Raw genomic sequence first — 22,555 nt, 5'->3', positions numbered from 1 at the left:
AATGACTATAAAGTACGCGGTGATAAATCAACATCGTCCCAATCAGACTGCACGGTAGCGCTAGCCGCATTTAAACAGCCTAATTCAAAACAACTTATCAGGGACTGTTTAGGGATGCGGCTACCCCCTATGACCTCTAGCAAATAGGAGACTTTTCCAAACAGAACACACCATATTTATCTCATTAGAAAGTCTTATTCAAACTCGGATAAACTCTGGTTTTTCTTTCAAAGACGAAATGTGGCGTCGGCACTTGTGTGAGAGAGAAAACACAAGGGAAATGTTTCACTGGCTCCATCAAGGTGATTATCTAGTACACTTATGATGAGGATGAATGTGTGTTCCGTTGTCACGGTGAACGTTCTATTCTGTGGATTCTAAATGGCAGTAATGGGTGTTGTTCATTAGGGAGGGACTGGACTACCCAGACTCCAATAATTGACGCTAAAATGTAATTTTATTTTAAGGATTTTTTTTTTTTAACACATGCCCTGTTTGTGTGTGTGTTCCCCTCACCCAGGTAGTTCCAGAAGGACAGGTCCAGTAGTCGTAGCAGTGTGTGTGTGTGTGTGTGTGTGTGTGTGTGTGTGTGTGTGTGTGTGTGTGTGTGTGTGTGTTCCCCTCACCCAGGCAGTTCCAGAAGGACAGGTCCAGTAGTCGTAGCAGTGTGTGTGTGTGTGTGTGTGTGTGTGTGTTGTGTGTGTGTTCCCCTCACCCAGGTAGTTCCAGAAGGACAGGTCCAGTAGTCGTAGCAGAGTGTGTGTGTGTGTGTGTGTGTGTGTGTGTGTGTGTGTGTGTGTGTGTGTGTGTGTTCCCCTCACCCAGGTAGTTCCAGAAGGACAGGTCCAGTAGTCGTAGCAGAGTGTGTGTGTGTGTGTGTGTGTGTGTGTGTGTGTGTGTGTGTGTGTGTGTGTGTGTGTGTGTGTGTGTGTGTGTGTGTGTGTGTGTGTGTGTGTCCCTCACCCAGGTAGTTCCAGAAGGACAGGTCCAGTAGTCGTAGCAGTGTGTGTGTGTGTGTGTGTGTGTGTGTGTGTGTGTGTGTGTGTGTGTGTGTGTGTGTTCCCTCACCCAGGTAGTTCCAGAAGGACAGGTCCAGTAGTCGTAGCAGAGTGTGTGTGTGTGTGTGTTCCCCTCACCCAGGTAGTTCCAGAAGGACAGGTCCAGTAGTCGTAGCAGAGTGTGTGTGTGTGTGTGTTCCCCTCACCCAGGTAGTTCCAGAAGGACAGGTCCAGTAGTCGTAGCAGAGTGCTGAGCTGGATCAGTTGAGTCTTCATTCCCTGCATCTGCTCCTCAAAGTTCTGGTGCTGAGAATGTAGACAGAATGGAAATACATTCACACTATTCAGACTACAGGATCGACACTATGTGGACGCCAGCTCGTCAAACATCTCATTCCAAAATCATGGGCATCAACATGGAGTTGGTCCCCCCTTTTGCTGCTATAGCAGTCTCTACTCTTCTGGGAAGGCTTTCCACTAGATGTTGGAACATTGCTGCTATAACAGTCTCTACTCTTCTGGGAAGGCTTTCCACTAGATGTTATAACAGCCTCTACTCTTCTGGGAAGGCTTTCCACTAGATGCTATAACAGTCTCTACTCCTCTGGGAAGGCTTTCCACTAGATGTTATAACAGTCTCTACTCTTCTGGGAAGGCTTTCCACTAGATGTTATAACAGTCTCTACTCCTCTGGGAAGGCTTTCCACTAGATGTTATAACAGTCTCTACTCTTCTGGGAAGGCTTTCCACTAGATGTTATAACAGTCTCTACTCCTCTGGGAAGGCTTTCCACTAGATGTTATAACAGTCTCTACTCTTCTGGGAAGGCTTTCCACTAGATGTTGGAACATTGCTGCTATAACAGCCTCTCCTCTTCTGGGAAGGCTTTCCACTAGATGTTGTAACATTGCTGCTATAACAGTCTCTACTCTTCTGGGAAGGCTTTCCACTAGATGTTGGAACATTGCTGCTATAACAGCCTCCACTCTTCTGGGAAGGCTTTCCACTAGATGTTGGAACATTGCTGCTATAACAGTCTCTACTCCTCTGGGAAGGCCTTTCCCCTTCTGATGACCAGGTGGCGAATCGCATCTCTGCATGTCTGGCAGACATATCAGTGTGGATGACGGATCACCACCTCAAGCTGAACCTCTCTTCTGGGAAGGCTTTCATCCTAAACGTTGAAGACGGAGCTGCTCTTCCTCCCGGGAAGGACTGCCCGTTCCATGATCTCGCCATCACGGTTGACAACTCCATTGTGTCCTCCTCCCAGAGCGCTAAGAACCTTGGCGTGATCCTGGACAACACCCTGTCGATCTCAACTAACATCAAGGCGGTGGCCCGTTCCTGTAGGTTCATGCTCTACAACATCCGCAGAGTACGACCCTGCCTCACACAGGAAGCGGCGCAGGTACTAATCCAGGCACTTGTCATCTCCCGTCTGGATTACTGCAACTCGCTGTTGGCTGGGCTCCCTGCCTGTGCCATTAAACCCCTACAACTCATCCAGAACGCTGCAGCCCGTCTGGTGTTCAACCTTCCCAAGTTCTCTCACGTCACCCCGCTCCTCCGCTCTCTCCACTGGCTTCCAGTTGAAGCTCGCATCCGCTACAAGACCATGGTGCTTGCCTACGGAGCAGTGAGGGGAACGGCACCTCAGTACCTCTAGGCTCTGATCAGGCCCTACACCCAAACAAGGGCACTGCGTTCATCCACCTCTGGCCTGCTCGCCTCCCTACCACTGAGGAAGTACAGTTCCCGCTCAGCCCAGTCAAAACTGTTCGCTGCTCTGGCCCCCCAATGGTGGAACAAACTCCCTCACGACGCCAGGACAGCGGAGTCAATCACCACCTTCCGGAGACACCTGAAACCCCACCTCTTTAAGGAATACCTAGGATAGGATAAAGTAATCCTTCTCACCCCCCTAAAAGATTTAGATGCACTATTGTAAAGTGGCTGTTCCACTGGATGTCATAAGGTGAATGCACCAATTTGTAAGTCGCTCTGGATAAGAGCGTCTGCTAAATGACTTAAATGTAATGTAAATGTAAGGCTTTCCACTAGATGTTGGAACATTGCTGCTATAACAGCCTCCACTCTTCTGGGAAGGCTTTCCACTAGACGTTGGAACATTGCTGCTATAACAGCCTCCACTCTTCTGGGAAGGCTTTCCACTAGACGTTGGAACATTGCTGCTATAACAGCCTCCATCCACTCTTCTGGGAAGGCTTTCCACTAGATGTTGGAACATTGCTGCTATAACAGCCTCCACTCTTCTGGGAAGGCTTTCCACTAGACGTTGGAACATTGCTGCTATAACAGCCTCTACTCTTCTGGGAAGGCTTTCCACCAGATGTTGGAACATTGCTGCTATAACAGTCTCTACTCTTCTGGGAAGGCTTTCCACTAGATGTTGGAACATTGCTGCTATAACAGCCTCTACTCCTCTGGGAAGGCTTTCCACTAGATGTTGGAACATTGCTGCTATAACAGTCTCTACTCCTCTGGGAAGGCTTTCCACTAGATGTTGGAACATTGCTGTGGGGGACTTTCTTTCATTCAGCCACAAGAGCATTGGTGAGGTCAGGCACTGATTAGGCCTGGCTCGCAGTCAGTGTTCCAATTCATCCTAAAGTTGCTCGATTGGGGGTTGAGGTCAGGGCACCGTGCAGACCAGTCAAGTTCTTCCCATACCGATCTTGACAAAGCATTTCTGTATTCATTATTCCTTCTCCTCCACACTTTACAGTTGGCACTATGCATGGGGCAGGTAGTGTTATCTTGGCATCCGCCTCCTAACCCAGATTCGTCCGTCGGACTGCCAGAAGAAGCGTGCCGGCATTCAGCCTACCGGCTAGTCGGTCAGCCAGGCAGTCGGCCTGCCAGCCAGTCGGCCAAGCCAGCCAGTCGGCCAGCCAGCCAGTCATTCAGCCAGCCAGCCAGCCAGCCAGCCAGCCAGCCAGTCGGCCAGCCAGCCAGTCGGCCAGCCAGCCAGTCGGCCAGCCAGCCAGTCGACCAGCCAGTCGGTCGGCCGGCCAGCCGGTCGGCCAGCCAGCCAGTCGGCCAGCCAGCCAGTCGGCCAGCCAGCCAGTCGGCCAGCCAGCCAGTCAGTCATTCAGCCAGTCAGCCAGCCAGCCAGTCAGCCATTCGACCAGCCAGCCAGTCGGCCTAGCCAGCCAGCCAGTCGGCCAGCCAGCCAGCCGGCCAGCCAGCCGGTCAGTCAGTCAGCCGGCCAGTCGGCCGGCCAGCCAGCCAGTCGGCCGGCCAGCCAGCCAGTCGGCCGGCCAGCCAGCCAGTCGGCCGGCCAGCCAGCCGGTCGGCCAGCCAGCCAGTCGGCCAGCCTGCCAGTCGGCCAGCCAGTCGGCCAGCCAGTCGGCCAGCCAGCCGGCCAGCCAGCCGGCCAGCAAGCCCGTCACATAACACCACATTGATGCTCTCTACTCCTCAATCACCAGCTTTCCTTTTACCTTCCTCACTAACAAGTTGCTATCTGGCAGGCGTTTAAATCAATAACCCTGATGTTGCCATGTTTGATGTATTAATGGGTGGGATGACAGCTACAGTGCTGGAGATGACAAGGTCTTTGGGTTTTCTTTGAATAACAAGGGCCTGTCAGGTACGAGACCACTCAGCCGAGTAATAATAACATGATTGCTGTTTACCCTAACCTGTGTGTCTGTGTGTAGCTGTTTACCAGGGAAGACCAGCCCTGGGATACAGTATCTATAAAGCTATGGATGGTTAATGAACACGAAATGCCCTTTAAATTACTTCAGCAGCTATCTGGAAGAAAGAATAGAGGAAACAGACAGGAGGCTGGGTGGTGTCGTGACAGACAGGAGGCTGGGTGGTGTCGTGACAGACTGGAGGCTGGGTGGTGTCGTGACAGACTGGAGGCTGGGTGGTGTCGTGACAGACTGGAGGCTGGGTGGTGCCGTGACAGACAGGAGGCTGGGTGGTGCCGTGACAGACAGGAGGCTGGGTGGTGTCGTGACAGACAGGAGGCTGGGTGGTGCCGTGACAGACTGGAGGCTGGGTGGTGCCGTGACAGACTGGAGGCTGGGTGGTGCCGTGACAGACTGGAGGCTGGGTGGTGCCGTGACAGACTGGAGGCTGGGTGGTGCCGTGACAGACTGGAGGCTGGGTGGTGCCGTGACAGACTGGAGGCTGGGTGGTGCCGTGACAGACTGGAGGCTGGGTGGTGCCGTGACAGACTGGAGGCTGGATGGTGTCGTGACAGACTGGAGGCTGGATGGTGTCGTGACAGACTGGAGGCTGGATGGTGTCGTGACAGACTGGAGGCTGGATGGTGTCGTGACAGACTGGAGGCTGGATGGTGTCGTGACAGACTGGAGGCTGGATGGTGTCGTGACAGACTGGAGGCTGGATGGTGTCGTGACAGACTGGAGGCTGGATGGTGTCGTGACAGACTGGAGGCTGGATGGTGTCGTGACAGACTGGAGGCTGGATGGTGTCGTGACAGACAGGAGGCTGGATGGTGTCGTGACAGACAGGAAGCTGGATGGTGTCGTGACAGACAGGAAGCTGGATGGTGTCGTAACAGACAGGAAGCTGGATGGTGTCGTAACAGACAGGAAGCTGGATGGTGTCGTAACAGACAGGAAGCTGGATGGTGTCGTAACAGACAGGAAGCTGGATGGTGTCGTAACGTACCAGACAGGAAGCTGGATGGTGTCGTAACATAACAGACAGGAAGCTGGATGGTGTTGTAATAAGTTGGATAATAAGACAGAAACTAATTCAGAACACAAATCATAGAGCTGGAGTGACATCACAAAGTGTCAGGGCTCTGCTCAGCTATTGGTGGAGGCTATGAGAGAGTGGTCTTGGATGCATCCTTTGTGAATTGCACCATGGGAACCCAGCGTAGTCAGATAATCAGGTCTCACTCTACCAACACTTACCTAGTTGGCCTCCCTCTCTCGTTAAACAGGAAGAACTGTGCTGTCATATACCTACACAGAGGTAAGTGAAGGTCTCACCCACAGACATGGAATGACTAGAATGGACATCCTCATTTCATTTGCTTTGGTCTGAGGGGCTTTGTCCATTATAGTATTTATATTTCTGTGTTACGCATGTTCTAATAATTCAGATGTTCTCAGTTTTACCCATCTGGTCCATGAAGGAGACAAACCACTAAAAGGTTATGTCCCTGCTAGTTTATCTAGCCTATTTCTATGGTCTTATTAAATTATGTCTGTTCTAGTATATCTAGTTCTATGTTGTCAGTCTCACCATCTGGTCCATGAAGGAGACAAAGCACCAGAAGGCGTCCACCTCGTCCTCCATCACATAGAGGATCGGAGACAGCAGGTCACTCATACCCTGGACATAGCCTGGTGACAGAGAAAACAACCCGGGTTCAGCCAGCCAGCCAGTCAGCCAGTCAGTCAGTCAGCCAGCCAAAGCCTGGTGGTGACAGAGAGTTTTCATTCCAACACAATCTTGACCACAGGAGGTTGGTGGCACCTTAATTGGGGAGGACAGGCTCGTGGTAATGACTGGAGCGGAATCAGTGGAATGGTATCAAATACATCAAACACATGGTTTCCATGGTTTCCATGTGGTTGATGCCATTCCATTCACTCCAGCCATTATTATGAGCCGTCCTCCCCTCAGCAGCCTCCACTGATCACGTCTGGTGCTGAGTGGCATCTAGTATTTATCGTTGGTGAATCCTCAGTAAAAACCCAGTAGAGGCCGAGTACATGCAGTATGACAAGCTTGGTCTTACCCAGGTCAAAGTCATTCAGTATGACAAGCTTGGTCTTACCCAGGTCAAAGTCATTCAGTATGACAAGCTTGGTCTTACCCAGGTCAAAGTCATTCAGTATGACAAGCTTGGTCTTACCCAGGTCAAAGTCATTCAGTATGACAAGCGTGGTCTTACCCAGGTCAAAGTCATTCAGTATGGCAAGCTTTGTCTTATCCAGGTCAAAGTCATTCAGTATGACAAGCTTGGTCTTACCCAGGTCAAAGTCATACAATATGACAAGCGTGGTCTTACCCAGGTCAAAGTCATTCAGTATGACAAGCGTGGTCTTACCCAGGTCAAAGTCATTCAGTATGACAAGCGTGGTCTTACCCAGGTCAAAGTCATTCAGTATGACAAGCTTTGTCTTACCCAGGTCAAAGTCATTCAGTATGACAAGCGTGGTCTTACCCAGGTCAAAGTCATTCAGTATGACAAGCGTGGTCTTACCCAGGTCAAAGTCATACAATATGACAAGCGTGGTCTTACCCAGGTCAAAGTCATTCAGTATGACAAGCTTGGTCTCACCCAGGTCAAAGTCATTCAGTATGACAAGATTGGTCTTACCCAGGTCAAAGTCATACAATATGACAAGCTTTGTTTTACCCAGGTCAAAGTCATTCAGTATGACAAGCTTTGTCTTACCCAGGTCAAAGTCATTCAGTATGACAAGCTTGGTCTTACCCAGGTCAAAGTCATTCAGTATGACAAGCTTGGTCTTACCCAGGTCAAAGTCATTCAGTATGACAAGCTTGGTCTTACCCAGGTCAAAGTCATTCAGTATGACAAGCTTTGTCTTACCCAGGTCAAAGTCATTCAGTATGACAAGCGTGGTCTTACCCAGGTTAAAGTCATTCAGTATGACCAGCGTGGTCTTACCCAGGTCAAAGTCATACAATATGACAAGCGTGGTCTTACCCAGGTCAAAGTCATTCAGTATGACAAGCGTGGTCTTACCCAGGTCAAAGTCATTCAGTATGACAAGCGTGGTCTTACCCAGGTCAAAGTCATACAATATGACAAGCGTGGTCTTACCCAGGTCAAAGTCATTCAGTATGACAAGCGTGGTCTTACCCAGGTCAAAGTCATTCAGTATGACAAGCTTTGTCTTACCCAGGTCAAAGTCATTCAGTATGACAAGCTTTGTCTTACCCAGGTCAAAGTCATTCAGCATGACAAGCGGGGTCTTACCCAGGTCAAAGTCATTCAGTATAACAAGCGTGGTCTTACCCAGGTCAAAGTCATACATGCAGTAGGTCATGAGGACATCGTGCAGCAGGATCAGTCCTGGGTTGTCTTGTCCTTCATAGAAAGTGTTGGTCCGATCGGTCCTGTTCACGTCTTTCTCTGTGGAGGAAAATCAACACAGTCAACAGACCTTAGAATCCCCTTTAATTCACCAAATACATTTTGCATGTACATGAAGAACATAACGAGTCAGATGACATGGAACAGAAGGAGCCTGATCGTAGGATCAGCACTCCTCACAACTCAGAGAGACACTTCATGATTACAGAGGCTCCGACTTCACCACACATCTCGTCTGCCTGATGGTCCTTAGACGAAGAGTTGACTGCCAGGAGGTTGAAATCAGAAATGGGACCAGCAGCACTTCCAACAGTTCAGCATTGCTCACGTGCCAGCCGCCACTCATTTCCATATTCATTTCAGTTGACATTTACAGAGAGCACACAACTCTAACCCTGTTACAACCGGAGCCTAATTTCAAGCCTTTGAATAGCAGGGGGGACGGGGGAGGGGAGGGGGGCGACTCAGAGAGAGAGAGAGAGAGAATATAGAGACAGAGAGAACAGAAATGCCAAGTCCATTGAGGAGCCAGCCAGATCCAGTATGGATCATTCCTCAACGGTCAGGAGGAGATGAGATCCCATTACCTGGCTGACATGGGTCCTGTCCCAAATGACTACCTGCTCCCTATTTAGTGCACATAGGGCTCAGGTCAAAAGTAGTGCACTACGTATAGGCTATAAGGTGCCATTTGGGACGCAGATTTTGGGGCTGGGTTCTCCAGGCGGCCGACGCTGATGGAATATTGAATAAATAAAACATGGGGTTGATCCGATGGGAGACAGATTGATTCCAGGCTCAGCTCAGTCGTAAAGTAGCTAAACTAGGAAAGGTGTCACACTTGGTTTCAAATGGTTTTGCTGAGCAGTTTGGGGTGAGACCTGGAGAAATGTGGCCAACTTTTGTTCTTCACTGGCTGGTGGAAGTTAAGTTGCTGACTGAGGCTGTTGGAACAAGGAGTCTAACTCATTAACATATTGGAAAGGTCTCCTGTTTGTCACAGTGCCCATTGTTCAAACCACGTAACCATCCAACTGTCAGACCAATAGAATACAACTATTGTCCATCGCTTAGAAGGGAAAACTTTCTTCTGGCTTCCTCAACAACCCCAGGCAGAGAGCCCCCAGGCAGAGCCCCCAGGCAGAGAGCCCCCAGGCAGAGAGCCCCCAGGCAGAGAGCCCCCAGGCAGAGAGCCCCCAGGCAGAGAGCCCCCAGGCAGAGAGCCCCCAGGCAGAGCACCCCCAGACAGAGAGCCCCCAGGCAGAGAGCCCCCAGGCAGAGCGCCCCCAGGCAGAGCCCCCAGGCAGAGAGCCCCCAGGCAGAGAGCCCCCAGGCAGAGCGCCCCAAGGCAGAGAGCCCCCAGGCAGAGAGCCCCCAGGCAGAGAGCCCCCAGGCAGAGAGCCCCCAGGCAGAGAGCCCCCAGGCAGAGCACCCCCAGACAGAGCCCCCAGACATTCTGTTAGAAGTGATGATGATGATGATGATGACCTATTAGACTCCTGACTAACATTCTGTTAGAAGTGATGATGACCTATTAGACTCCTGACTAACATGCTGTTAGAAGTGATGAAGATGATGATTACCTATTAGACTCCTGACTAACATTCTGTTAGAAGTGATGATGATGATGATGACCTATTAGACTCCTGTGGTCTCTAAACATGCTGTTAGAAGTGATGATGATGATGATGATGATTACCTATTAGACTCCTGTGGTCTCGAAACATGCTGTTGTGTTTCTCCTGCTCCTCACTCACTGACTTCCACTGGAGCTTCATACAGAAGTACTCATCCCTGAGGAAAGAGGATGAGAAGAGAGGGGGAATCAGTACTTATCCCTGAGGAAAGAGGATGAGAAGAGAGGGGGAATAAGTACCCATCCACGAGGAAAAGGATGAGAAGAGAGGGGGAATAAGTAGTCATCCATGAGGAAAGAGGATGAGAAGTGAGGGGGAATAAGTACTCATCCCTGAGGAAAGAGGATGAGAAGAGAGAAAAGAGGATGATGAGAGAGGGGATAAGTACTCATCCCTGAGGAAAGAAGATGAGAAGAGACAAAAGAGGATGATGAGAGAGGGAATAAGTACTCATCCCTGAGGAAAAGAGGATGAGAAGAGAGAAAAGAGGATGAGAAGTGAGGGGGAATAAGTACTCATCCCTGAGGAATAGAGGATGAGAAGAGAGAAAAGAGGATGATGAGAGAGGGAATAAGTACTCATCCCTGAGGAATAGAGGATGATGAGAGAGGGAATAAGTACTCATCCCCTCCGGGCAGCCGAGCGGAAATGGAGGAAAACTCGCCTCCCTGCGGACCTGGCATCCTTTCACTCCCTCCTCTCTACATTTTCCTCCTCTGTCTCTGCTGCTAAAGCCACTTTCTACCATTCTAAATTCCAAGCATCTGCCTCTAACCCTAGGAAGCTCTTTGCCACCTTCTCCTCCCTCCTGAAACCCCCCTCCCTCTCTGCAGATGACTTCGTCAACCATTTTGAAAAGAAGGTCGACGACATCCGATCCTCGTTTGCTAAGTCAAACGACACCGCTGGTTCTGCTCACACTGCCCTACCCTATGCTCTGACCTCTTTCTCCCCTCTCTCTCCAGATGAAATCTCGCGTCTTGTGACGGCCGGCCGCCCAACAACCTGCCCGATTGACCCTATCCCCTCCTCTCTTCTCCAGACCATTTCCGGAGACCTTCTCCCTTACCTCACCTCGCTCATCAACTCATCCCTGACCGCTGGCTACGTCCCTTCCGTCTTCAAGAGAGCGAGAGTTGCACCCCTTCTGAAAAAACCTACACTCGATCCCTCCGATGTCAACAACTACAGACCAGTATCCCTTCTCTCTTTTCTCTCCAAAACTCTTGAGCGTGCCGTCCTTGGCCAGCTCTACGGCTATCTCTCTCAGAATGACCTTCTTGATCCAAATCAGTCAGGTTTCAAGACTAGTCATTCAACTGAGACTGCTCTTCTCTGTATCACGGAGGCGCTCCGCACTGCTAAAGCTAACTCTCTCTCCTCTGCTCTCATCCTTCTAGACCTATCGGCTGCCTTCGATACTGTGAACCATCAGATCCTCCTCTCCACCCTCTCCGAGTTGGGCATCTCCGGCGCGGCCCACGCTTGGATTGCGTCCTACCTGACAGTTCGCTCCTACCAGGTGGCGTGGCGAGAATCTGTCTCCTCACCACGCGCTCTCACCACTGGTGTCCCCCAGGGCTCTGTTCTAGGCCCTCTCTTATTCTCGCTATACACCAAGTCACTTGGCTCTGTCATAACCTCACATGGTCTCTCCTATCATTGCTATGCAGACGACACACAATTAATCTTCTCCTTTCCCCCTTCTGATGACCAGGTGGCGAATCGCATCTCTGCATGTCTGGCAGACATATCAGTGTGGATGACGGATCACCACCTCAAGCTGAACCTCAGCAAGACGGAGCTCCTCTTCCTCCCGGGAAGGACTGCCCGTTCCATGATCTCGCCATCACGGTTGACAACTCCATTGTGTCCTCCTCCCAGAGCGCTAAGAACCTTGGCGTGATCCTGGACAACACCCTGTCGTTCTCAACTAACATCAAGGCGGTGTCCCGTTCCTGTAGGTTCATGCTCTACAACATCCGCAGAGTACGACCCTGCCTCACACAGGAAGCGGCGCAGGTCCTAATCCAGGCACTTGTCATCTCCCGTCTTGATTACTGCAACTCGCTGTTGGCTGGGCTCCCTGCCTGTGCCATTAAACCCCTACACCTCATCCAGAACGCCGCAGCCCGTCTGGTGTTCAACCTTCCCAAGTTCTCTCACGTCACCCCGCTCCTCCGCTCTCTCCACTGGCTTCCAGTTGAAGCTCGCATCCGCTACAAGACCATGGTGCTTGCCTACGGAGCTGTGAGGGGAACGGCACCTCAGTACCTCCAGGCTCTGATCAGGCCCTACACCCAAACAAGGGCACTGCGTTCATCCACCTCTGGCCTGCTCGCCTCCCTACCACTGAGGAAGTACAGTTCCCGCTCAGCCCAGTCAAAACTGTTCGCTGCTCTGGCCCCCAATGGTGGAACAAACTCCCTCACAACGCCAGGACAGCGGAGTCAATCACCACCTTCCGGAGACACCTGAAACCCCACCTCTTCAAGGAATACCTAGGATAGGGTAAGTAATCCTTCTCACCCCCCTAAAAGATTTAGATGCACTATTGTAAAGTGGCTGTTCCACTGGATGTCATAAGGTGTATGCACCAATTTGTAAGTCGCTCTGGATAAGAGCGTCTGCTAAATGACTTAAATGTAAATGTAAATGAATAGAGGATGAGAAGAGAGAAAAGAGGATGATGAGAGAGGGAATAAGTACTCATCCCTGAGGAAAAGAGGATGAGAAGAGAGAAAAGAGGATGAGAAGTGAGGGGGAATAAGTACTCATCCCTGAGGAATAGAGGATGAGAAGAGAGAAAAGAGGATGATGAGAGAGGGAATAAGTACTCATCCCTGAGGAATAGAGGATGATGAGAGAGGGAATAAGTACTCATCCCCTCCGGGCAGCCGAGCGGAAATGGAGGAAAACTCGCCTCCCTGCGGACCTGGCATCCTTTCACTCCCTCCTCTCTACATTTTCCTCCTCTGTCTCTGCTGCTAAAGCCACTTTCTACCATTCTAAATTCCAAGCATCTGCCTCTAACCCTAGGAAGCTCTTTGCCACCTTCTCCTCCCTCCTGAAACCCCCTCCCTCTCTGCAGATGACTTCGTCAACCATTTTGAAAAGAAGGTCGACGACATCCGATCCTCGTTTGCTAAGTCAAACGACACCGCTGGTTCTGCTCACACTGCCCTACCCTATGCTCTGACCTCTTTCTCCCCTCTCTCTCCAGATGAAATCTCGCGTCTTGTGACGGCCGGCCGCCCAACAACCTGCCCGATTGACCCTATCCCCTCCTCTCTTCTCCAGACCATTTCCGGAGACCTTCTCCCTTACCTCACCTCGCTCATCAACTCATCCCTGACCGCTGGCTACGTCCCTTCCGTCTTCAAGAGAGCGAGAGTTGCACCCCTTCTGAAAAAACCTACACTCGATCCCTCCGATGTCAACAACTACAGACCAGTATCCCTTCTCTCTTTTCTCTCCAAAACTCTTGAGCGTGCCGTCCTTGGCCAGCTCTACGGCTATCTCTCTCAGAATGACCTTCTTGATCCAAATCAGTCAGGTTTCAAGACTAGTCATTCAACTGAGACTGCTCTTCTCTGTATCACGGAGGCGCTCCGCACTGCTAAAGCTAACTCTCTCTCCTCTGCTCTCATCCTTCTAGACCTATCGGCTGCCTTCGATACTGTGAACCATCAGATCCTCCTCTCCACCCTCTCCGAGTTGGGCATCTCCGGCGCGGCCCACGCTTGGATTGCGTCCTACCTGACAGTTCGCTCCTACCAGGTGGCGTGGCGAGAATCTGTCTCCTCACCACGCGCTCTCACCACTGGTGTCCCCCAGGGCTCTGTTCTAGGCCCTCTCTTATTCTCGCTATACACCAAGTCACTTGGCTCTGTCATAACCTCACATGGTCTCTCCTATCATTGCTATGCAGACGACACACAATTAATCTTCTCCTTTCCCCCTTCTGATGACCAGGTGGCGAATCGCATCTCTGCATGTCTGGCAGACATATCAGTGTGGATGACGGATCACCACCTCAAGCTGAACCTCAGCAAGACGGAGCTCCTCTTCCTCCCGGGGAAGGACTGCCCGTTCCATGATCTCGCCATCACGGTTGACAACTCCATTGTGTCCTCCTCCCAGAGCGCTAAGAACCTTGGCGTGATCCTGGACAACACCCTGTCGTTCTCAACTAACATCAAGGCGGTGTCCCGTTCCTGTAGGTTCATGCTCTACAACATCCGCAGAGTACGACCCTGCCTCACACAGGAAGCGGCGCAGGTCCTAATCCAGGCACTTGTCATCTCCCGTCTTGATTACTGCAACTCGCTGTTGGCTGGGCTCCCTGCCTGTGCCATTAAACCCCTACACCTCATCCAGAACGCCGCAGCCCGTCTGGTGTTCAACCTTCCCAAGTTCTCTCACGTCACCCCGCTCCTCCGCTCTCTCCACTGGCTTCCAGTTGAAGCTCGCATCCGCTACAAGACCATGGTGCTTGCCTACGGAGCTGTGAGGGGAACGGCACCTCAGTACCTCCAGGCTCTGATCAGGCCCTACACCCAAACAAGGGCACTGCGTTCATCCACCTCTGGCCTGCTCGCCTCCCTACCACTGAGGAAGTACAGTTCCCGCTCAGCCCAGTCAAAACTGTTCGCTGCTCTGGCCCCCAATGGTGGAACAAACTCCCTCACAACGCCAGGACAGCGGAGTCAATCACCACCTTCCGGAGACACCTGAAACCCCACCTCTTCAAGGAATACCTAGGATAGGGTAAGTAATCCTTCTCACCCCCCTAAAAAGATTTAGATGCACTATTGTAAAGTGGCTGTTCCACTGGATGTCATAAGGTGTATGCACCAATTTGTAAGTCGCTCTGGATAAGAGCGTCTGCTAAATGACTTAAATGTAAATGTAAATGAATAGAGGATGAGAAGAGAGAAAAGAGGATGATGAGAGAGGGAATAAGTACTCATCCCTGAGGAAAGAGAGGAAGTAAAGGAGTGAGACAACGGAGAATATTTCACATATTACATTAGTGCCGGAAAAAAATTGATAGTTACATATCGCAATATTACTTTGGACCATATTATAGATACCTTGACTCCAAGTAAAACATATATAAATGTATATATTTTTGATTTTGCTAGGTAGTGTTAGCTAGCGCTAGTTCACTTTACCTGTACCAAAACACTGGTATTTTGTCCTATAGCTCGGTTCTCCATCTTTTCTTAAAAGCCCAGTGCACTCAAAACCTTGATTTCTCTGTCTTTTAAATATATTTATGTATAATATATATATTAAGTTGGAATAATATTGTGAAAATGATAATGTCCTTGTAGTCTAAGAGCTGTTTGAAAAGACCGCCTGAAATTTCTGCCTGTTTTGGTGGGATGGAGTTTTGGCTTTTAAATGAGTTAATAGACCAATAAGAAAGAGAGTTCCAAACCTCTCTGCCAATAACAGCCAGTTTCCTGTTTTAACCCTCACTCAGACGACTTCCAGAAAGTCCAGGCTAAATTCTTGATTGAGGAGAAACAATTGTGTTTCTTTTTTACCTTTTAATTTAAAACAATCACAATAAAAAAGGTACATAATTGTTTCCCAGAAATGATTTGATATTGAGATAAAAAACAGTTACATTGGACCTTTTAAATAGTGACCCAACGTGGTTTCAGTACTTATTTCCATGACTGATCAAAACTAGTTTCTCATCGTCTCTCTGCATCAGACAATTAGTTAGCAATATGTTTGGAACATCAAATCGTAAATATCGAATCGTAATACATATAGAATCAACACATACATATCGTGATCATATCGTATCGTGATACATAGAATCAGCACATACATATCGTGATCATATCGTAATACATATAGAATCAGCACATACATATCGTGATCATATCGTAATACATATAGAATCAGCACATACATATCGTGATCATATCGTAATACATATAGAATCAGCACATACATATCGTGATCATATCGTAATACATATAGAATCAGCACATACATATCGTGATCATATCGTATCGTGATACATAGAATCAGCACATACATATCGTGATCATATCGTATCGTGATACATATAGAATCAGCACATACATATCGTGATCATATCGTAATACATATAGAATCAGCACATACATATCGTGATCATATCGTAATACATATAGAATCAGCACATACATATCGTGATCATATCGTATCGTGATACATATAGAATCAGCACATACATATCGTGATCATATCGTGATACATATAGAATCAGCACATACATATCGTGATCATATCGTAATACATATAGAATCAGCACATACATATCGTGATCATATCGTAATACATATAGAATCAGCACATACATATCATGATCATATCGTAATACATATAGAATCAGCACATACATATCGTGATCATATCGTAATAAATATAGAATCAGCACATACATATCGTGATCATATCGTAATAAATATAGAATCAGCACATACATATCATGATCATATCGTAATACATATAGAATCAGCACATACATATCGTGATCATATCGTAATAAATATAGAATCAGCACATACATATCATATCATATCGTAATACATATAGAATCAGCACATACATATCGTGATCATATCGTAATACATATAGAATCAGCACATACATATCGTGATCATATCGTATCGTGATACATATAGAATCAGCACATACATGTCGTGATCATATCGTATCGTGATACATATAGAATCAGCACATACATGTCGTGATCATATCGTATCGTGATACATATAGAATCAGCACATACATGTCGTGATCATATCGTATCGTGATACATATAGAATCAGCACATACATGTCGTGATCATATCGTATCGTGATACATATAGAATCAGCACATACATGTCGTGATCATATCGTATCGTAATACATATAGAATCAGCACATACATGTCGTGATCATATCGTATCGTGATACATATAGAATCAGCACATACATGTCGTGATCATATCGTATCGTGATACATATAGAATCAGCACATACATGTCGTGATCATATCGTATCGTGATACATATAGAATCAGCACATACATGTCGTGATCATATCGTATCGTGATACATATAGAATCAGCACATACATGTCGTGATCATATCGTATCGTGATACATATAGAATCAGCACATACATGTCGTGATCATATCGTATCGTAATACATATAGAATCAGCACATACATATCGTGATCATATCGTATCGTGATACATATAGAATCAGCACATACATATCGTGATCATATCGTATCGTGATACATATAGAATCAGCACATACATGTCGTGATCATATCGTGATACATATAGAATCAGCACATACATATCGTGATCATATCGTGATACATATAGAATCAGCACATACATATCGTGATCATATCGTAATACATATAGAATCAGCACATACATATCGTGATCATATCGTATCGTGATACATATAGAATCAGCACATACATATCGTGATCATATCGTAATACATATAGAATCAGCACATACATATCGTGATCATATCGTATCGTGATACATATAGAATCAGCACATACATATCGTGATCATATCGTATCGTGATACATATAGAATCAGCACATACATATCGTGATCATATCGTATCGTGATACATATAGAATCAGCACATACATGTCGTGATCATATCGTATCGTGATACATATAGAATCAGCACATACATATCGTGATCATATCGTAATACATATAGAATCAGCACATACATATCGTGATCATATCGTATCGTGATACATATAGAATCAGCACATACATATCGTGATCATATCGTATCGTGATACATATAGAATCAGCACATACATATCGTGATCATATCGTATCGTAATACATATAGAATCAGCACATACATATCGTGATCATATCGTATCGTAATACATATAGAATCAGCACATACATATCGTGATCATATCGTGATACATATAGAATCAGCACATACATATCGTGATCATATCGTAATACATATAGAATCAGCACATACATATCGTGATCATATCGTAATACATATAGAATCAGCACATACATATCGTGATCATATCGTGATACATATAGAATCAGCACATACATATCGTGATCATATCGTGATACATATAGAATCAGCACATACATATCGTGATCATATCGTAATACATATAGAATCAGCACATACATATCGTGATCATATCGTGATACATATAGAATCAGCACATACATATCGTGATCATATCGTGATACATATAGAATCAGCACATACATATCGTGATCATATCGTATCGTGATACATAGAATCAGCACATACATATCGTGATCATATCGTATCGTGAGGTCCCTGACAATTCCCTAATCTCATTTAGGGTGAGTTGACTGAGTGGCGATGAAACAGAATAGTACGGACCACTTTAATTTCCTTCAACATAACCGGGGTGCTGAGCTATGAGAACTAGTACTCTCTTCATATAGTGCTCACAACGCCATCTGAACGGCAACATTTATTTTCAAACTGAAACGTATTAGCCATTCTTAAATACAAGTCATATTACCTGTAAATGTAAGGCTGTAGGAGACGAGGAGGAAAACGTAAATGTAAGGCTGTAGGAGACGAGGAGGAAAACGTAAATGTAAAGCTGTAGGAGACGAGGAGGAAAACGTAAATGTAAAGCTGTAGGAGACGAGGAGGAAAACGTAAATGTAAGGCTGTAGGAGACGAGGAGGAAAACGTAAATGTAAAGCTGTAGGAGACGAGGAGGAAAACGTAAATGTAAAGCTGTAGGAGACGAGGAGGAAAACGTAAATGTAAAGCTGTAGGAGACGAGGAGGAAAACGTAAATGTAAAGCTGTAGGAGACGAGGAGGAAAACGTAAATGTAAAGCTGTAGGAGACGAGGAGGAAAACGTAAATGTAAAGCTGTAGGAGACGAGGAGGAAAACGTAAATGTAAGGCTGTAGGAGACGAGGAGGAAAACGTAAATGTAAGGCTGTAGGAGACGAGGAGGAAAAATGTAAAGCTGTAAATGTAAAGCTGTAGGAGACGAGGAGGAAAACGTAAATGTAAAGCTGTAGGAGACGAGGAGGAAAACGTAAATGTAAAGCTGTAGGAGACGAGGAGGAAAACGTAAATGTAAAGCTGTAGGAGACGAGGAGGAAAACGTAAATGTAAAGCTGTAGGAGACGAGGAGGAAAACGTAAATGTAAAGCTGTAGGAGACGAGGAGGAAAACGTAAATGTAAAGCTGTAGGAGACGAGGAGGAAAACGTAAATGTAAAGCTGTAGGAGACGAGGAGGAAAACGTAAATGTAAGGCTGTAGGAGACGAGGAGGAAAACGTAAATGTAAAGCTGTAGGAGACGAGGAGGAAAACGTAAATGTAAAGCTGTAGGAGACGAAGAGGAAAACGTAAATGTAAAGCTGTAGGAGACGAAGAGGAAAACGTAAATGTAAAGCTGTAGGAGACGAGGAGGAAAACGTAAATGTAAGGCTGTAGGAGACGGGGAGGAAAACGTAAATGTAAAGCTGTAGGAGAGGAGGAGGAAAACGTAAATGTAAGGCTGTAGGAGACGGGGAGGAAAACGTAAATGTAAGGCTGTAGGAGACGGGGAGGAAAACGTAAATGTAAAGCTGTAGGAGACGAGGAGGAAAACGTAAATGTAAAGCTGTAGGAGACGAGGGAGGAAAACGTAAATGTAAGGCTGTAGGAGACGAGGAGGAAAACGTAAATGTAAGGCTGTAGGAGACGAGGAGGAAAACGTAAAAGACGAGGAGGAAAACGTAAATGTAAAGCTGTAGGAGACGAGGAGGAAAACGTAAAAGACGAGGAGGAAAACGTAAATGTAAGGCTGTAGGAGACGAGGAGGAAAACGTAAATGTAAAGCTGTAGGAGACGGGGAGGAAAACGTAAATGTAAAGCTGTAGGAGACGAGGAGGAAAACGTAAATGTAAAGCTGTAGGAGACGAGGAGGAAAACGTAAATGTAAGGCTGTAGGAGACGAGGAGGAAAACGTAAATGTAAGGCTGTAGGAGACGAGGAGGAAAACGTAAAAGACGAGGAGGAAAACGTAAATGTAAAGCTGTAGGAGACGAGGAGGAAAACGTAAAAGACGAGGAGGAAAACGTAAATGTAAGGCTGTAGGAGACGAGGAGGAAAACGTAAATGTAAAGATTCATAAAACGCTGTAAGAGCTCTCTACGAGCATAAAGACAACATGAAGTGAGAGTTGTTGGGTTTTCCTATCCTAGTATTATGTCAGCAGTGCTGTTATGATGCAGATCTGACAGAGGACATGTGTCAATTATGGAGGAGCTCCCAGTCTCCTAATGAGGAGTGTCTCTCTTACGTTTTCCTCCCAGTCTCCTAATGAGGAGTGTCTCTCTTACGTTTTCCTCCCAGTCTCCTAATGAGTAGGAGTGTCTCTCTCACGTTTTCCTCCCAGTCTCCTAATGAGTAGGAGTGTATCTCTCACGTTTTCCTCCCAGTCTCCTAATGAGTAGGAGTGTCTCTCTCACGTTTTCCTCCCAGTCTCCTAATGAGGAGTGTCTCTCTTACGTTTTCCTCCCAGTCTCCTAATGAGTAGGAGTGTCTCTCCTACGTTTTCCTCCCAGTCTCCTAATGAGTAGGAGTGTCTCTCCTACGTTTTCCTCCCAGTCTCCTAATGAGTAGGAGTGTCTCTCTCCCCTTTTCCTCCCAGTCTCCTAATGAGTAGGAGAGTCTCTCTCTCCTTTTCCTCCCAGTCTCCTAATGAGTAGGAGTGTCTCTCTCACGTTTTCCTCCCAGTCTCCAAATGAGTAGGTGTCTCTCTTACGTTTTCCTCCCAGTCTCCTAATGAGTAGGAGTGTCTCTCCTACGTTTTCCTCCCGGTCTCCTAATGAGTAGGAGAGTCTCTCTTACGTTTTCCTCCCAGTCTCCTAATGAGTAGGAGTGTCTCTCTTACGTTTTCCTCCCAGTCTCCTAATGAGTAGGAGAGTCTCTCTTACGTTTTCCTCCCAGTCTCCTAATGAGTAGGAGTGTCTCTCTTACGTTTTCCCACCAGTCTCCTAATGAGTAGGAGTGTCTCTCTCACGTTTTCCTCCCAGTCTCCTAATGAGTAGGAGTGTCTCTCTCCCCTTTTCCTCACAGTCTCCTAATGAGTAGGAGAGTCTCTCTCTCCTTTTCCTCCCAGTCTCCTAATGAGTAGGAGTGTCTCTCTTACGTTTTCCTCCCAGTCTCCTAATGAGTAGGAGTGTCTCTCTTACGTTTTCCTCCCAGTCTCCTAATGAGTAGGAGTGTCTCTCTTACGTTTTCCTCCCAGTCTCCTAATGAGTAGGTGTCTCTCTTACGTTTTCCTCCCAGTCTCCTAATGAGTAGGAGTGTCTCTCTCACGTTTTCCTCCCAGTCTCCTAATGAGTAAGAGTGTCTCTCTCACGTTTTCCTCCCAGTCTCCTAATGAGTAAGAGTGTCTCTCTCATGTTTTCCTCCCAGTCTCCTAATGAGTAGGAGTGTCTCTCTTACGTTTTCCTCCCAGTCTCCTAATGAGTAAGAGTGTCTCTCTCACGTTTTCCTCCCAGTCTCCTAATGAGTAGGAGTGTCTCTCTTACGTTTTCCTCCCAGTCTCCTAATGAGTAGGAGTGTCTCTCTTACGTTTTCCTCCCAGTCTCCTAATGAGTAGGAGTGTCTCTCTTACGTTTTCCTCCCAGTCTCCTAATGAGTAGGAGTGTCTCTCTCACGTTTTCCTCCCAGTCTCCTAATGAGTAAGAGTGTCTCTCTCACGTTTTCCTCCCAGTCTCCTAATGAGTAAGAGTGTCTCTCTCATGTTTTCCTCCCAGTCTCCTAATGAGTAGGAGAGTCTCTCTTACGTTTTCCTCCCAGTCTCCTAATGAGTAGGAGAGTCTCTCTTACGTTTTCCTCCCAGTCTCCTAATGAGTAGGAGTGTCTCTCTTACGTTTTCCTCCCAGTCTCCTAATGAGTAGGAGTGTCTCTCTCACGTTTTCCTCCCAGTCTCCTAATGAGGAGTGTCTCTCTTACGTTTTCCTCCCAGTCTCCTAATGAGTAGGAGTGTATCTCTCACGTTTTCCTCCCAGTCTCCTAATGAGTAGGTGTGTCTCTCTCACGTTTTCCTCCCAGTCTCCTAATGAGGAGTGTCTCTCTTACGTTTTCCTCCCAGTCTCCTAATGAGTAGGAGTGTCTCTCCTACGTTTTCCTCCCAGTCTCCTAATGAGTAGGAGTGACTCTCCTACGTTTTCCTCCCAGTCTCCTAATGAGTAGGAGTGTCTCTCTCCCCTTTTCCTCCCAGTCTCCTAATGAGTAGGAGAGTCTCTCTCTCCTTTTCCTCCCAGTCTCCTAATGAGTAGGAGTGTCTCTCTCACATTTTCCTCCCGGTCTCCTAATGAGTAGGAGTGTCTCTCTCCCCTTTTCCTCCCAGTCTCCTAATGAGTAGGAGTGTCTCTCTTACGTTTTCCTCCCAGTCTCCTAATGAGTAGGAGTGTCTCTCTTACGTTTTCCTCCCAGTCTCCAAATGAGTAGGAGTGTCTCTCTTACGTTTTCCTCCCAGTCTCCTAATGAGTAGGAGTGTCTCTCTCACGTTTTCCTCCCAGTCTCCTAATGAGTAGGAGTGTCTCTCTCCCCTTTTCCTCCCAGTCTCCTAATGAGTAGGAGTGTCTCTCTCACGTTTTCCTCCCAGTCTCCTAATGAGTAGGAGTGTCTCTCTTACGTTTTCCTCCCAGTCTCCTAATGAGTAGGAGTGTCTCTCTCACGTTTTCCTCCCAGTCTCCTAATGAGTAGGAGTGTCTCTCTTACGTTTTCCTCCCAGTCTCCTAATGAGTAGGAGTGTCTCTCTT

General features: G+C 47.3%; 1 protein-coding gene and 1 long non-coding RNA gene across 2 annotated transcripts in view; both read right to left on the bottom strand.

Annotated features, from left to right (window-relative positions):
- LOC118382491 (TBC1 domain family member 15-like) overlaps window positions 1–22,555 on the bottom strand; it is a 104,454-nt gene that overhangs the window by 21,478 nt on the left and 60,421 nt on the right. Inside the window, exons 11-14 of the mRNA XM_052513390.1 lie at window positions 9,782–9,876; window positions 8,005–8,121; window positions 6,258–6,358; window positions 1,205–1,304 (exon numbers count right to left, since the gene is read on the bottom strand). Of these exons, the coding sequence (XP_052369350.1) occupies window positions 1,205–1,304; window positions 6,258–6,358; window positions 8,005–8,121; window positions 9,782–9,876 (413 nt within the window). The remainder of the gene's footprint in view (window positions 1–1,204; window positions 1,305–6,257; window positions 6,359–8,004; window positions 8,122–9,781; window positions 9,877–22,555) is intronic.
- LOC127927264 (uncharacterized) lies at window positions 20,661–22,484 on the bottom strand. The gene is made up of 3 exons (XR_008126723.1): window positions 22,386–22,484; window positions 22,257–22,342; window positions 20,661–20,845 (listed from the first exon to the last, which is right to left on the bottom strand). It is a non-coding gene; the product is annotated as an uncharacterized LOC127927264 (long non-coding RNA).

The sequence above is a fragment of the Oncorhynchus keta genome, unplaced genomic scaffold, assembly GCF_023373465.1.
Source record: "Oncorhynchus keta strain PuntledgeMale-10-30-2019 unplaced genomic scaffold, Oket_V2 Un_scaffold_1044_pilon_pilon, whole genome shotgun sequence".
Taxonomy (NCBI): Eukaryota; Metazoa; Chordata; class Actinopteri; order Salmoniformes; family Salmonidae; genus Oncorhynchus; species Oncorhynchus keta.
Note: the sequence above shows the minus strand (reverse complement) of the source record. Positions and strands in the feature narration are given on the sequence as shown.